Below are 17,442 nucleotides of genomic sequence, written 5' to 3' on the forward strand. Positions count from 1 at the left end.
GTGTATTATATATTTCAAGTTCCCTAGAGTTTTGATTAGTGATAGCTTTGGAAATCTATTCAAAAATGAGTCTGCTTCTCCTTTGCTTAGAACCATTGTGAATGCAGTCTACTTATGCAAACCTTGGCTGGCGACCAAGTTTCCAGCCTTCTTGTTAATTGAATATTTGGCCTTGATTTGGTAGAGAATTAGTAATTGTGTTATCTTTCAGCATTTGAAACAGGTCCATATAGACTGCTGTATCATATTTATATTTATCACAATGTGCTACATGCCGGTGAAAGTACAGCAATGAGACAATAGACTTTTGTTTTGTAATTCCATATGGTGCAGCTGACTTTTCAAGAGGTCTGCCTTTGTGGAAAGAAAAGCTCAGCAAACCTTTATTCATGTGACCTTCATTCCCATCAGTCATGTTCGGGAAGAGATGCATCATTATTTCATTTAATTCACTGTGTATTTCATGAAACAGATTGTTCATGAAGTTGATCTCTTTAAAGTTGGATTTATTTGAGAAGAAAGTGGGGAGAGGGATTATTTGGGTTCTTTTTTTCATGAAAAACAAGTAGCTCTTTAATGTTTTAATGCTCAGAGAGAGCTTTGTGGTGAAATGAAGGAAGTTTCATGTACTTCATTGCCCATTGTTGAGTCAGGCAAATTCAGTGCAGTCATGAATTTTTATTTATTTTATCTGGAAAAGTAAAGGAACAATGAGATAATTCCCTTTACTGATTTCCTTTTTTAGTGGGTTTTGTTTTAAGGTCAATTATTTTTAAATCAATTGGTCAAACTGTAATATCTTTTTTTAATGTTTGACCTCGTTGGCACTTGAAATAGACAATGAAAGATTAAAATATTTTGATTTTTTTCACCCTCCTTTTGCCAGTCCTTCCACTGACAGAATTAATCTTTCAATGTCTATTTTCAAAAATAACATTTTTGAAAGATTGCACATAACTCCACCAGAGGTGGTGGTGGGGGGTGGGTGGGGGACCTCCATTTGCTACAATCAGGAAACTCATTTGTGGACCATTGTGTGAGCTGTGACATAAGTAGAATGTTAAATTAATGCTATGTCTGTAGTAACCATTTGAAAATAAAGCCTTTTTTCTACTCTGTTCATAGTTCTAACAATGTACTATCATTTGTAATCAGTGATACCAGTGTTTACAGATGTGCCAAGGGATATCACGGCAGAGGTTGGTCAGGATGTAAAGATACCCTGCAGTGCTCAGGGTGAACCACAGCCCATAATTACCTGGACCAAGGTAAGGGGAACATATGTAAAACATGAAAGTCTGCAGACACTGTGATTGCAGTAAAAACACACCGAAATGCTGGAGGAACTCGACTGGTCTTGCAGCATCCATAACAGATAAAGATATATTGCTGACATTTTGGGCCTGAGCCCTTCTTCAAGGAATAAGCAAAGAATAAACAAAAAAACAGGAAATCTCAGAATAGAGACAATGCGGCTGGGATGGAGCCCAGATCAACAAAAGACATTAATTGGATACGACAAGGGAAGTGGATAAAATTAATTTTGACTGTGTGAAAGGAGGCAGTGGGAAAAAGGAAGAGTGACAGAGCTGGGGAAGGTGGCAGGGGAAAAAGTGGAGGGGGAAGGTGGTGGTGGTTTAACAAAAACCAGAGGTATTGTTAATGCCACCTAGTTGGAGGGTGCCCAGACAGAAGGTAAGGTGTTGTTCCTCCAATTTGCGGGTGGTCTCAGTCTGCCAGTGCATGAGACCATGGACTAAGACAAAAGAATGTGATGGGGAATTGAAATTGATGGCCACTGGGACAGAGACAAGGTGATCAACAAAGTGATCTCCCAGTCTTCCCTCAGTCTCTTCGATGTAGAGGAGACCACAATGGCAGTACGGGATGCAGTAGATACCCCTGAAGATCCTCAAGTAAACTGTTGCTTCACTTGAAATTACTTATTTGGCTCCTGAACGTTGATGAGAGAGGAGGTGTGGGTGCAAGTGGAGCATCTTCCCCAGACATAGGGGTAGGTCCCAAGGGGACAATTGGTGGGGAGGGAGGAGTGGACAAAAGAATCATGGAGGAAGCAGTCCCTGTGGAAGCCAGAGAGGGGAGGACGGGGGAATATGTCTAGTGGTGGCATCACATAGTAAGTGGCAAAATGGCAGAGGAGGGGCTGGTGGAGTGGTAGATGAGGTTAAGAGGAATCCTGTTCTTGTTGCACATGTAGATGGAGAGGCCCAGGGCAGTTGTGTGTGATGGAGTATATGTGGGTGAGGGTGCAAAGGGAAAGCCACATTGTTTGAAAGAGGACAGATTTGATGATCTGGCATGGAAGTCCTCGTCCTGAGTGCAGATGCAATGGAGACAGAGGAATTGAGAGAGTGGAATGAAATCCTTACAAGGGACAGGGTGTGAAGAAGTGTAGTCGAGGTAACTGGGAGTTGCTGGGTTTTCAGAAGATGACGGTCAAGAGTTTGTCACCCGCGATGGAAACAGGGAGATTGAAGAAAGGGAAAGTGTTGCTAGAGATGGACCAAGTGAATTTGTAGTTGGCAGCAAAGTGAATGAAGTTGACTAGCTCATCATGGGTACATGAGGCAACACTAAAGTAGACATCAAACATATTTCTGACTGTAGGACAAGTGGAATATTTACTAACTTTTTAATCTTAACACTAAATCTTTGTTTGACCATGATATAAGGAACATCAGAATGGTACATTCTAATAAGCCTGCAAATAGTATTTTAGAAATCGACACGAAAGAATATGAGCAATTGGCCTTATTGGCATCCAGTTAAATTTTGAGTTCTGATATGTCTGGCCTCAGAACAATATCTCCTTAAGTGTTGTACATTAAATTTTAAATGTACCATAAAAGGAATTATAATCAGAAAAGTGTTTATATGTCGCGTTATTTAATGTCAACAAAATTATTCTCCACTATTCAGCCAGGAAATCAGATTTTGGAAACATTAAATTGTAGTCAAATAAAGCTGAGAGCTCCATGGATGCTGTTTGACATGTTGAGTCCCTCCAGTTCTTCTTCACTCAAGACTTCAGTATCTGCAGTTCTTGTGTTTGTCAATTAAATGGTAGATTGATGGAGATTTTAAGGACTTGCATATTCTTTATTCATCTTCAAAGGTAACATAGCCACATTTATTCTACATCACTTTGCATTTCATAGTTCTTGAAATTATGGTAGCCCCAAAGATGAGTCCCAACTTTCCATGACCTTGAGACTATCTCAAAAGTAGGTTTTCAATAGCATGCTGCAGAATGTGCTTTGCCCATTGGAATCAACATTCCCCAGGTACATTCCACAGGAAAATCAGCCCCATATGATCCTGCATGATGTGCACATATATCGCACACCAGATTTCAGGTTCAAAGTATCAGAATTATTCATAAACAGAGAGGCATGCTGTTTTATTCTGGGCTTAACCCAGAAATTTACAAGCATCTGCCAGTTTGCAAGCTTGCCTCACTAAAGACCAATTAAACTTTTGATTGAGCTCGGGTCTCACTTGGATACTTCCCCAAAGGGAGAAGCTGACTTGTGGCCTGAAAGTAACCCTGCAGACTTGGTAGCTAATTACATTTGTGCTTCAGATCCAGATCACTCACACACAAAATTGCAGAGAATTGCTAGGAGATTAAAGTAATCCTGCAACAAAGTAGTATTGTTTTTTTGAGTGGCTTCCCTGCCAGGCAAAAGGTGAGCCATGTCCCACAGCCTTTTTCCCGAGTCTTTGCAGAGTGAGATCATATATCCAAGCACTGGCAAAATTCTACTGTGATGCAGTATGATGCTCAATGTGTCTCTCTACATATGGCACCAGAAGAGAAGTTAGACAAAATTCAGGGAATAGATGACTTGAAAATTTATTTCTTAAAATTTAAATTAGCCTTTGCATGAGCCAAGCACCCATTTTAATATTGTTTCCTCCACTATTCTTCAGAGCCTGCCTGGCACTGTTTTGCAATCCTGACTGTTCCTGTAATGGAAGATGTTACGGGTATCTAATAAAAGGAAAAAAAAAATGATACAGTGCCTTTCACATCCCTCCCAGCGTGCCTCAAAGTGGTTTGTTCATGTGGTCTATTAACTACTCTGTGGAAAGAAAAGAACTTGGGCACATTGCTGCTTTAGAAGTACTATGGTATTAATGCTCTGTTCCTCTTTGGCTTTTTACACACATTTTCCAAGAATAGCTAAGCAACAGAGGAACCTTGCCCTCCTTATGTCAGAGAAAACAATGTGGTGTAAGGAAAAGGAGTTTAATAAAATCATGAAATGTGCGTTTAAGAAAAAGGACAACCAGTTCCTTAGACACAGATATATTTATTAAATAGGATGGAGTTCAAATTACGGAAAGTGGAAAGTTCTATGTTCATCCAGAGGGAACACTTGCTATCAGGGACATCGGGCAGGCAGATGAAGGGAGATATGAATGTGCTGCCCGGAACACAATTGGCCAAGCAACCACCAATATGCTGCTAAAGGTAACTGGTAAGTATTTTCATTATTGTCATTTTGGCAATGAGTTTTTTGTTCTATTAATTATTCCTTATGATTCCATTAAGGTTATCAGCAGACCCATGTAAGTATTTGCAATGGATTTCTATTCAGGTAATTTTCTGCAATGCTGTTTTCACTTTTTGTCTGGATTTGAGATCAGAGCATTAATTTTTAGCTTTCTTTTATTCCCTTTAAAATTGATGCAAACCCCATTCTTCTGAGCAGAATGATTTTAGCAAATATTATGGATGTGGAACGAATATCTGGCCTTTTATATTACCAGCAAAATTTGGAGTACCAGGTAAATTGTGAGCTGAAAATTTATTTCTTAGTTTGAATCACAGACCTTGATATTACAGATAGTGGTCCACAGATCCAACATCAGCCACTCATGCTTCTGAACCTAATAGCTAGTGCCATAGTTGATTCAGTGGAGCCACACCATGTCAATTAGAAGAAACTGATGACTTGTTGTCAATAAAATGAGTCACAGATAATAAAAGTTAAAACATCGAAGCTCTATTCACCCCAGTGACCAATAAAGTGAAGAGTGGGCAGACGATTATTGCTGTCTATAGTTACGAAAAATCATAGGATCGGCTAGTCTGTCAAGCCTGCTCCACCATTCAATAATATCATGGCTGATTTGCCCATGAACTTAGCTCCACTTACCTGCACTTTCCCCTTAATTCTTAATGTCCTGCCTATGTAACAATGTATCTGACTGGGTCTTAAATATATTTGAAGAGGTAGACTATAGAGTTTTCTTGGGTAGAGAATGTTATATATTCACTACTCTCTGGAAAACAAAAGTTCCTCTTTATCTCCATCCTAAATTTACTCTGCCAAATCTTGAGGCTGTTTCCCCTATTTCTGGTCTCACCTGCCAGTGGAAACGGCTTTCCTGCTTCTATCTTAATTATGCCTTTCATAATTTATTAATGCTTTTTATAAGATGACCTCTGATTTTTATCCTGAATTCCACCAATTACAATGGCAGGCAACACAATCCCTCCTCAATGGCTTCATCTCCATTATCATTCTGCTGAAGCTCCTCTGAACCACCTCCAAAGCTAAAATATAGTTTCTCAAATAAGGAGTCCAGAAGCAGACATAATACCTGCAAACCAACTTTTGATTTGTGCATACACACTCTTGAGACCTTCTGTGCAACAGCATGTCTCTGTTTTTTTTACCAATTAAAATGATAATTTGATCTTCTCTTTCTTCCAAAGTGGATGTCCTTGCTTTTATCAACATTGCACTCCAGACCCTTGGCCATTCATTTAACCTACCTTTGGCTCTCTGCGGACTTTCTGTACCCTCTGCACAATTTAGTGGCATCATCAAACTTGAATACACTATACCTCGTCCCCTCTTTTATATTGTTAATTTATCATGAATAGTTGTGGGCCCAGCACCGACCTGTGTGGCACTGCACTCACAATTGATTAGCCAACAGAGAAATACCCATTGATCCCATCTCTTCCTTCTATTGGTAAACTCATCCTATATCCATTTCTAATAAATTACCCCCAACTTTTTGTATGTTCATCTTCTGGATAAGTCTATCATGAGGCACTTCATCAAATGTCATCATATAAAATGCACCTGTTTCATTTTAAACTCTGCACTTATCACATCCTCAAAGATTTCAGATTTATTGTCAGAGTACATGCATGATGTCACATACAACTCTGAAATTCTTTTTCTACGGGCAAGGCAGAATTACCATTTATTGGTAGTGCATGTATACACAGTGTGTTCATGCAAATAAATAAAGAACTGAAAACAGATAACGAATGTAAATACTGTTCAATACAGAGAATAAAAACATCAATAAATTGCACATGTAAGAGTCCTTAAATGATTCCTTGATTAAGTTTGTTGCTTAAGAGTCTGATGGTGGAGGGTAGCAACTGTTCCTGACCCTAATGAAGCAAGTCTTGTGGCATCTCCACCTCTTTTGTGATGGCAGCAGCGAGAACAGAATGTGTGCTTGGTGGTGTGGATCCTTGATGATGGCAGCTTTCTCAATAGTGGGGAGGGTTTTGGCTGTGATGTCCTGGGCTGTGTCCACTACCTTTTGGATTGCTTTATACTCAGGGGTATTGGTGTCCCCATACCAGACCAATATGCAGTTGGTCAATATATTTTTCACCACACATCTGTAGAAATTTGCCAATGTTTCTGATGTCATATCAGTAGATTTGCCTGATTATTGTGAGTGAGGAAACTGGTTTGGTAGGTCTGAAAGGACCCTGGACATACAGTTTTGATGGGGAGGATTTTATTATTAAAAGGCAAGAGAAGGAAATGGTGACAGACGCAGCATACGTATGTACACACACACACACACACACACACACACACACACACACACACACACACACACACACACAGAGTTTACAGCAGCTGTGGAAATAATAGTGGATGATTATTAATGAACATGGGGAAAATAGCATGGGAACAAAATCCACACACACACACACACACACACACACACACACACACACACACACACACACACACACACACACACACACACACACACACACACACACACACACACACACACAATGGACTGGTACATACAATGTTCAAGGAAAAATCACTACGATGGCCCACCATCCCTTGACTCAGTGAAGGTACGGTTCTATGCTACAAAGGACACCAATATTAAATGCTCCTGGCCTTTTTATCAGTGCCCATTTTACCAACAGTTTCTCCAATGCCTTTCCACATTTCTAGGCCTGGAGTGAAGCAGTGTGGTCCCAAGCTGGCAAAGAGAGAGAACAAAGAACACATGACACCTTTATTGAGCTGGAGGAACTAGCCCAGGTCATTAGCAGTGTTTAATTGCTCAGTGCCCGGAGGATTAATCCAATTCCAACAGCCAATGGCCTAAGGCCAGGTACGGACAGTCTGGAGAGTCCAGTCCAGATAATTTATATGGACCCCCAACAGCAAGATTTGCAATAATGAGTGAGGTGGAACCAAGCCTTGATTGGCAGCTGATGTGTCCTCTGACTTGGTAGGGAGCATTGCCATCATATGACACCCACAACCATTCCCATACACAGATGGAACAATTTCTATCTAGATGCATTGTTATTTCTTCCTTAATGATAGCTGCATGTATTTTCATGGCTACAGACATAAAAAATAACTGTCCTATAGTTACTTACATTTTGCTGGATCCTTTTTTAAACAATGGTGTGACATTTGCTATCTTTAAATCACCTAACCTGTCCAGGGAATTTTGGGAAATTATCACAAACTGCTATAACATCCATTATTTATTTCAGAACCCCAGAATGCATTTCATCAGAGCCAGGGGATTTTTTTTTGATCTTTAGATCCATTACTTTGCTCAGAGATATAGTGATTGTATCCAGCTATAGTGATAGCAATTGGATCTAGGTCCTTGCATTCCATTGCATCCATCACATTTCTCTTTGGCATATGAAGATGTGTTCTCCACTGTGAAGACTGGCACCAAATATTCACACATACACACAGGACACTGCAAATGCTGAAATCTCAAACTAAAATAAGGAACTGCTGGAGGAATGCACTGGGTCAAAAAAGACATATTTTGCAGAAACTCTTTGAGGTCTCTTGGGTCTTGATGAAGAGTTTTGGCTCAAAATGTCAACCATTTTTTCTCTAAATGATGATGCTTGATCTGCTTAGATTCTCCAGTGAAGTTTCTTTAGTCTGTGGTTCTTGTTTATCGTTAGCTAAGTGTCAAATTTTGCCACATGGAGACTTCAATCCCTGCAGTTAAACAAGGAAATCTGCAATGCTGGCATTGAGTACAATACGCAAACTTGCTGGAGAAACTCAGCAACATCCATAGGAACTAAAGGGTACCAACATTTTGGGGATGTTCGTTCATCAGGTATGGATGAATCAGGTGCAAAAGGCCCAGGCCTGAAATTTTGGTTACCTTTTATTTCCAATAAATGCTGCATTAGCTACTGAGTTTCATCAGGCATATTTATGTAATGCAGTTTTCTACCAAACTTCCTATTCTGCCTATATTGCCTTATGAGCACACAATAAAAAAAACTGTTTTCAAGATTTACCTTATTTCCTGACTATTTGTGTGAGGATTCTCACGATCAGAATTGCCCCTCCCATGCATTACAAATGAAATAGTTGATCTTGTGAGAATACTAACTTGGTATTTTCAGTTTAGTTGCAAACTTTTTGGTAAAAGTGTTGGTATCAAAAAATATTTTATAGTTGCTTGTTCCTCCTTACAGTTCCACAGAGAGGTCGGACAGGCGACAACTTTGTTGAATCTTCCATTCGTGAAGCTATTAACAGTGTTGACAGTGCAATTAACTCAACACGCAGGAATTTATTCACCAAGTAAGTTATTTTTTTTTTACAGCTAGTTTCCTTCCTATCTCTCCTCCACTCCTCTCTTCTACTTCACGCAAAGTGTGAACTTCATATCATTTCCGAACCAAGGATTTGTTTTGCATCTTTTGTGAGCCCATCCTAGGGCAGAAACTTTTAAAAGAGTTGAGGTATTCCCACAGTTCGGCAGGAATTTGATCCAAAAACCACTGTGCCATTCAAGCTACAAAATGCAAATGATGCATTTGTTGGGAATTGCTAACTTCAATGCTCATTTAAAAAATGCAACTTTTTATTCATTATTTATTTATAACTGCAGCAAGAAACACAAAAAGTAAATAAGGAATCCCACAGGACATGGTATGAGCATCCTTCCACCATTTTTGCTCCGTTATTAGAATGAGGAAACTTCAAATGAAGAAATCCAATAGGATAAAAAGAAAAGATATCAAAAGGTTTTATTTTGTACTGCTGCTTATCAAAAGAATTATCACTTTTTTCACCTTTGCGAGTCATCTCTTCTTCTCTGGTGGTGACTGGTCTGCATTCCATTGTGTAACTGATAGTAGTAGTTGGTGGAATGTTTTCACTTAGTACTCAATGAAAGGAAGGTGGGGGAGGGGGGAAACCAACTGCATCAAGAGCATTACATTCTAAATATATGTTGGACAATTCTAACTGTATTACATTGTAAAGGTTTGGCTTTACTTCCACATTTTTCTTTCTAGGCGCCCACTCAGTCCTAATGATTTGTTGGCGTTGTTCCGTTATCCACGGGATCCTTTCACTGTGGAGACAGCAAGAGCAGGAGAGATCTTTGAGCGGACCTTGCAGCTAATTCAGAACCATGTCAAGCAAGGCTTAACTGTGGACTTCAAAGAAATAGGTATGGTTCCTAGTTTAAAAAAGAGAAACAAAGTAACTGGGGATTACCAAACAGCTGAAACACAAAGGTAAACTTCTATGCGAATACAATTAGCAAAACAATTTGCATTTAGTTTTTATTCTGTTTGCACTAATTATGACTTGTGCTGAATATACCAAAGTACAACGTTTCTAAGATATTTCAACTATTCATTAGTCTATTTAATGATTACTAGATAGAGATAACAAAATGGTATCCGAACATTCCTTTCTAATTGGAGCAAGTATTTCTATGTCCAAAAAACTAAAATTTTGTACTCGATATTTATCATTTTATTTACACATCTTTATAATTTATATTGCCAATCGAAAACGGGCTGATAGCTTGTCGTGTGTCTCAATCAATTTAGGTTTTTTTGCAATTTTTTTTTGTAATAAAAGCTTTCTCACATCAGTTCTGAATTTGTGTTTCTTTTGTTTGAATTTTGATTCAGTGCCCTCTTGTTCTAAATGTTATGCTTTTGTTTGAAATTGCATTCCAAATATTTGATCCTTCTTTTGGTTCTTTTATTTACCTATGAAAATATATTATTTAATGTGGATTTCCCCAGAGTTTGTTTGACTGATTACTTATCAATTTTTATATTTCTCTACAGGACTGGTTTTAAATGTTAATTGTTTATATTCAGATGATTTTATAGTTTCTGTGTGTGTTCCTAGTGGATATATAATTTTTTTATAAAATGGCCTTTTGCTGGTGTTCCCATAATGAAGCAGATAATTTGTAATCAGTAGTTTATTTCGAATTAAATCAACAGAATTGCACAGTACAGAAACAGACAGTTTTAGCCAATGCATCCATGCTGACCATACAGTAGGTATCTATTTCTAATCCATTTGCTTGCATTAGGCCATATCCCTCTATGCCTTTCCTTTATAAGCACCTGTTTATATCCCACTTAAATGTTGCATATGTATCTATATCTACCACCTCCTCTGGCAGCTTGTTCAGGAAACCACTACCCTCTGTGAGGAAATCTTAACCTCAGATCCTTTAGAGTTACAGAGTTGTGCATCACAGAAATAGGCCCCTTGGTCTATGATATTCCTTTGGCCTTTTTGTGTGCTTACACTAATCCCATTTTCTTCCTTTAGGTCCATCTCCTTCTTACCTTGACTAAATGTCTCTACTATCTACAAATTACATTTGATCCCACCATCTCCACCTGCAGAGAGTTCCAGGTATCAACCAATTTTCGCATGAAAAGAAAATGTTTCCCTCAAATCCCCTTTAAAATTCCGTTCTAAGACCTCTGCCCCCTTGTTTCTGATAGTCCTATCATGGGGAAAAGATTCTATATCTCTTATTTATGCCATTTATATTGTGAGATGCCCCAATTAAATACTTCTTGTATACTATGGAAACCTAGTGCCGCGTATCCAATTTTTCCTCATAATTTATCCCCTAATCCGTATGTATCCTGTTGAATTTCCTCTGCACATTTTTAAGGGCAAATGCATTCTTCTTATATTGAGGTGATCTGAACTGAATCCAATGTGTAAAGTGCAGACTAACCAGGGTTTTGTAAAATGTGTTGACCTGCAAAATGCATATTGAGTTGCGCATCTGATATACAACCAGCAGCATTTCAAAAGTAAATAATGTAGTGAAACATGTTAAACCACTTCATAAACATTGGTGTGAGATAGTTACTCAGTCATACAGCCTTGAAATATTATAATTTAGTAGTGGAGCATATTGCTATTCCATTCTGGTATGGTATAAAATAGAATGGCACTGTTTTAAGGGCTGGCACCTCTGAATCCTGAATCTTGAACTTGACTATAGAGTTGAAGAGAATGGAGATGGAAAGTATCTGGTGAGTTTGTGGCTGATTGTATATCATATTAATAGGTAAACATTTTGAAATTAAATTTGAAAGTGAAATACACTTTATGGTCATTAATATAAACAAATTCTTCAGCTTTGCCACATGCAGTCTGTGTCACTAAAACAGATTTCATGGATCATTGAAAAGGGGCATTCAGTCTGAGGATTTTGTCTGGATTCTCCTTTTATATGCTGCACATCCAAGAAGGCAATAGCTTGATGATATGTCATTGCTGGCTCCAAGGTGGAAAGATAAGTATCAACTGGAAAAGAAGAAAAAAAATGGCTGAATCTTTCTGCTTTTTTTTAAGAAATGTTCAATTAAAATAGAATTACGTGGAGGAATTAATTTAAATTTGAAGTGTCCAATAAGAATTTTCTGAGAGAACCGCCTGTCCAATCACAATGAGTAACCTATGGCAGAGATCCAATTTATAAAATAAATCATTGTTGACCTTTATTCTCGCATACATGGCCTTGCATGGATCTACTTGTATGGGTTTGCACTTTCGGGTAATTTCCTGTCATACTCGCTTAACCATAATCAGTATTTAGTAAACCTACACATCCACAGCAAATGCAAATCTGGGCATTAAAGGACAATTAGAAATTTTTGTTGTTCTCAGATGTGCTCCAGATTCCAAAACTTTGTAAGTATTTTTTTTCTTTCCCCTAATTATTTCAGATTAAATATTATAACTTTTTCTCTTTTAATTTTATAAACAATTTAATAACAAATGGATAATTTCCCACAGTTGCCACCTGAGGATGCCCCAATCTCACATTTCAGGAAAGCTAGCATTGTAGCATGAGAAGATGAGTCACATTCCATTCAAGGGTCTATACTGATTAGGGGTTCAGAATCCATAAGATGAAGGAAAAAGAGCTAAGATTTTTGTATTTATTCTTCAGATATTTGCCTAAAGTATCTTTAATGACAATAATTGATCCTAGGGATTGATCTTCTCCATTAGCATGATGGAGAAGACAACCAAATGATCTCTCACTATCTGTAATTTTAAATATGGCTGCTAAAGTTCTATTCAGCCATTCATTTTGACAGATTTTTTTTTGTTGTCATCTTGGAGTATATTCACAATTTTCATCAACCATATCTCACAAAGGGCAAGTGAACAGAGAAATGCTCTTCCTCTCAGCTTATCACTTCTCAGCTTCTTTATTTGAAGTGGAGAGATGTAAAAATCCAAGTAGATCCAGGTTTTGGCAGCTTTTCTAACTTCACCCATCCTGCACCACAGTTAAGTTCAACTTATGCAATTTTTATTGCGTAATTTCTCGGCTGAATTATTCAGCCATTCACTTTGCTCTTCTTTTCCAGGTGCTTAAACTTTATTACATTTCCTGAAAGCCAGCAATGAGATGTCACAGAGCCGTGGCTCATGGCTCTGCTGACAATTGATGCTAGCATCCTGGCATTGCTCTGGTGAGTGAAAAGTTTACTTTGATTTCCAGTTTTGCTAAGGGATTGAAATAGTTAATAGCAGTAGCTTGCAGACACTATTTTGCTCTTTATGTTAAACAATAGTTACTGCATAGGTTTAACATCCCTGTAATTTGTAAATGTTTATTATGGCTTCGTGACTTGGCAAGGGACATTCCTCGCATATAAACCAACAAAATGGCTTATTGTGATAATGACAATATATTCAAAGTACTAATGCTGTATTTGTGTTATTCCAGGTACTTGCCCAAGCTTGCCACGAAGGGAAAATAAATTTGTATTCCGATAAAGCTCAGTCATATTCGCAGCAAAATATTTCATGTCAAATATAAAATCTGAATATTCACCTATTAGCAAAAAAGAACTTTAGGCTGATTTTACTTGATCCAAATCTTTTTACTGATCTTAACAAATAATACAAAAAAAAACTTATTAGCTTTTCACAAGTTAGCAATTAGACCTTGCCACTTTTCTCTATAATGCATTATTGCAAAGGTTCCTCATTGGAAACATCTGGAAAACTTCAGCAGATAAGTATTTGCAGATGAAAAATAATTGAGTAACTATCACAAAAAAACAATTTTGCTATTGTGCTCCATCCACCCATTGATAAAGATAGGTTGCGAGAATCTTTGGGATATGATCATATTGTAGAATTTGACTGATCTGTTGCCATTGAACCATTCTCAAAAATGTACATCACCAGATGTACAAATTAAATTAGATTTAAAGAAAGAATAAAAATAAGGTTTTAATATTGAGCCATTATTCAGTTCATGTGCAAATTAAGAGATACATGTTTATAATTTTTGCTTTAAATATTCTCTTATTTTACTTCTCAAGAAAAAAAATCTTCAATAGTTTGAAGTATGTTGTAAATTTACTGACCTTCCTTAGGCTGGAATTGTTAGTGCCAGGACAGAATTATCAGCATTAGCTCATAAATCCCTTGAACCACCACACTGTTTTCTCTTCCTGGGGTGTTTATTGATCGTGTTCCACTCCAGACAGTGTTGTGGGTTAAAGAATGATGATATCAGCAGCGATTTATGACCAGATTCATTTCAAGATGAAAAATAAAATGGACAGCTTAGTTTCAAAAGGAAAAAAAAAATCATTTCAAATGGAGCTCAGTCCAGAAGATTTTCAGAAGATGTTAGTAACTTCAATTGAAAGTTTTGAGAACATAAGTTGAGAAATAGAATCCATTCGTACACTTTTTTTTAAGCTTATTAAAATTATCTTTAAAGGAAATCTATCAAGGGAGCAGTCACTTCTGGGTGAAATTGTTCCGTATAGGGAAGTGATCCAGGCACATCTATGTGACATTCACACTAACACGACTGATTCTTACCTCAGATTATTTGTGGATCTCATGCTATTTGCAAGTCACACAGTCACTGGAGCAGGCCATTGCATGAGGGTTATCTCGAGATGCAGAATCTGGCCGTGTACCCCATTGCCCTGTGGTTGTAATAACCTCAATGGCAACCGTTTTGCAGTTGTTTTATGGTTGCCTTGAGGTTTCTTTAATCTTTTACTTATTTTCCAGTGATCTGAGCAGCAGTGACACCACATTTATATTCTGTACATGCAGCTCCTGGTGGAAATTGGATACCATTTAACATGATTGCTGCTTTTAAGCTTTTTATTCTCCAGTTTCACAATGTTTATATGGGGATGAAATGGCCATTAGCACACGGCACAGCTGAAAAGGGTGAAATCCAATCTCTAGACAAATGTTAATGTTGTATTACTGAAATAAAATATTTGGATGCCAATTAATTTTTCCTTTATTCTACACCTTTTCTCACCTTCCACACAATTTTGTGTTTGTCATTCCTACACTGTAGGAGAGCACAAATCAATTGAGAAGAAATGTCAAAGTCATTAGATCATTGATATCATTCCTTCATTGGATACCAACATCTTGATTCTCTTTGTTCTTTCAGACTTCCGCTACAATGATCTTGTCTCGCCACATTATCTGGACCTGATAGCCAACCTCTCTGGGTGTACGGCTCACAGGCGATTCCCAAACTGCTCAGATATATGCTATCACCAGAAGTATCGAACACACGATGGCACATGTAACAATCTCCAGCATCCAATGTGGGGGGCATCACTCACAGCATTTGAGAGAATTCTAAAGCCAGTTTATGAAAATGGTTTCAGCCTCCCAAGAGGTACTGATTCCTCCCATTTATACAATGGCCATCCCTTACCTCTCGCTCGTCTTGTTTCAACAACAATGATTGGCTCAGAGACTATTACTCCAGATGACAGGTTTACACACATGCTGATGCAATGGGGGCAGTTCTTGGACCATGATCTGGATCTAACTGTGCCTGCTCTCAGTATGTCTCGGTTTTCTGATGGACAGTCTTGTAGTTCCATATGCAATAACGATCCCCCGTGCTTTCCGATTATGATTCCAGGCAATGATCCTCGAGTAAGGAGAGCTCAGTGCATGTTTTTTGTTCGCTCCAGCCCAGTTTGTGGTAGTGGCATGACTTCCTTGCTAATGAAGTCAGTGTACGCCAGAGAGCAGATCAATCATTTAACATCTTTCATCGATGCATCTAATGTATATGGCACCACGGATCATGAATCCGTGGAAATTCGAGACCTAACAAACCAGCGTGGTCTGTTAAAAGAAGGTGAAAGAGTGCCAGGATCTGGAAAACGCATGTTGCCATTTGCTACAGATCAAACCATAGAATGTTTGAGGGATGAGAATGAAAGCCCAATCCCCTGCTTCCTTGCGGGCGATCATCGAGCCAATGAACAGGTCGCTTTGACGGCCATGCATACCTTGTGGTACCGTGAACATAATCGCATTGCAACTGAACTACTGAGACTGAATCCTCACTGGGATGGTGACACCATCTATCACGAAGCACGAAAAATTGTTGGTGCGTTGATGCAGCACATCACATACAAACACTGGCTTCCCAAAATCCTGGGGGATGTAGGGATGAAGATGATGGGACCATATACAAACTATGATCCAAATGTAAATGGAGGAATTTTGAATGCTTTTGCCACAGCAGCCTTTCGGTTTGGTCACACATTGATTAATCCCATCCTCCATCGACTCAACAGTTCTTTTCAGCCAATTCCTGAAGGTCACCTTCCTCTTCATAAGGCTTTCTTCTCCCCCTTTAGACTTATCCAAGAAGGGGGCATTGATCCCCTCCTCCGGGGTCTATTTGCCTTTGCAGGGAAAATGCGAGTCCCCACCGAGGTTCTCAATTCAGAACTGACAGAGAGGCTGTTTTCAATGGCTCATGCAGTAGCGTTGGACCTGGCAGCAATGAATATCCAGAGAGGTCGTGATCATGGCATCCCTTCGTATCCTGACTACAGAGTCTTTTGTAACTTGAGTACCATCAGGAACTTTGAGGACTTACAAACTGAGATCAAGAATCCAAGAATTATAGAGAAACTTAAAAGGTGAGTGCCATTGTATACTGAAAATGCCTGATTAGGTGAAGGAGAGGCTACATTCTTTTATAGATATAATCAAACACTTCAGAAAATTCCTTTAGATATTATATATCAATGAAAATATCACGACGAATGTGTAATCTAATTCCAAGTCTGAAAATTATAAAAATATTTTTTTGATATCCAAACTTGAACTGAAGTTCCTGTAGATAAACTATCGATAGGAGTTCAAACATGATCATTCTTGATCGAAAAACGCAAGTATCATAAGCCTGTAGGTCCTTCATTAATCCTTATGGCTTGAGATAGAACAGAAATTCAAGTGAAAAAGGAATAAAGAGTTATAGGGATCTTTCAGTAACCATAGCTGATCTATAGCTTCAATATTACAAGAATTATTGCTGATTAAACAATTATTTGTAAGAGCTTTAAACCATGTAACTGCTGCTTTAAAATGACATCGACAATATTATATTTTACTTCAAGGTAAAGGGAACTGAACCATGACTTTAACCACACATTTTAACCAATGGTCTTTTACTCTGTTGAAATATGGTGAATATTTTTCAGCTGTTCCTAATTGTTCTGGATTGCAGAACTTTATATTTATTTCCGCACTTAAGTAATGTCACTGTCGAATGATGGGCAAACAATGCCTTCACTGAAGCAAATTCCTCCAGTTTTTCATTAGAAATGAAAATTATGTCAGGGAGTGGCCTTTAAATTTCCTCTGAAGGAATTTCTGCTGCATGCTAACAGGAAACATGATATGACAACCTAGGAGGCCGAAGTAAATTATCACAGGCTGTTCTGACATGAGTAATAGGAAACAGCTGACAAATGCTATAAGCTAAATGGGGAGAAAAATCATCAATCCAACAAAGTTAGTG

The 17,442-nt window shown here is 38.2% G+C and overlaps 1 protein-coding gene across 2 annotated transcripts in view; it reads left to right on the plus strand.

Moving 5' to 3' along the window:
• The window catches only part of LOC138755486 (peroxidasin homolog), a 545,492-nt gene that overhangs the window by 445,524 nt on the left and 82,526 nt on the right, over positions 1-17,442 (plus strand). For both annotated transcript variants that reach the window (XM_069921525.1, XM_069921526.1), the window contains 5 exons: positions 1,156-1,268; positions 4,349-4,505; positions 8,786-8,894; positions 9,614-9,771; positions 15,055-16,558. In XM_069921525.1, coding sequence (XP_069777626.1) covers positions 1,156-1,268; positions 4,349-4,505; positions 8,786-8,894; positions 9,614-9,771; positions 15,055-16,558 — 2,041 coding nt within the window. The remainder of the gene's footprint in view (positions 1-1,155; positions 1,269-4,348; positions 4,506-8,785; positions 8,895-9,613; positions 9,772-15,054; positions 16,559-17,442) is intronic.

This window comes from Narcine bancroftii, chromosome 2 (genome assembly GCF_036971445.1).
Source record: "Narcine bancroftii isolate sNarBan1 chromosome 2, sNarBan1.hap1, whole genome shotgun sequence".
Classification (NCBI taxonomy): domain Eukaryota; kingdom Metazoa; phylum Chordata; class Chondrichthyes; order Torpediniformes; family Narcinidae; genus Narcine; species Narcine bancroftii.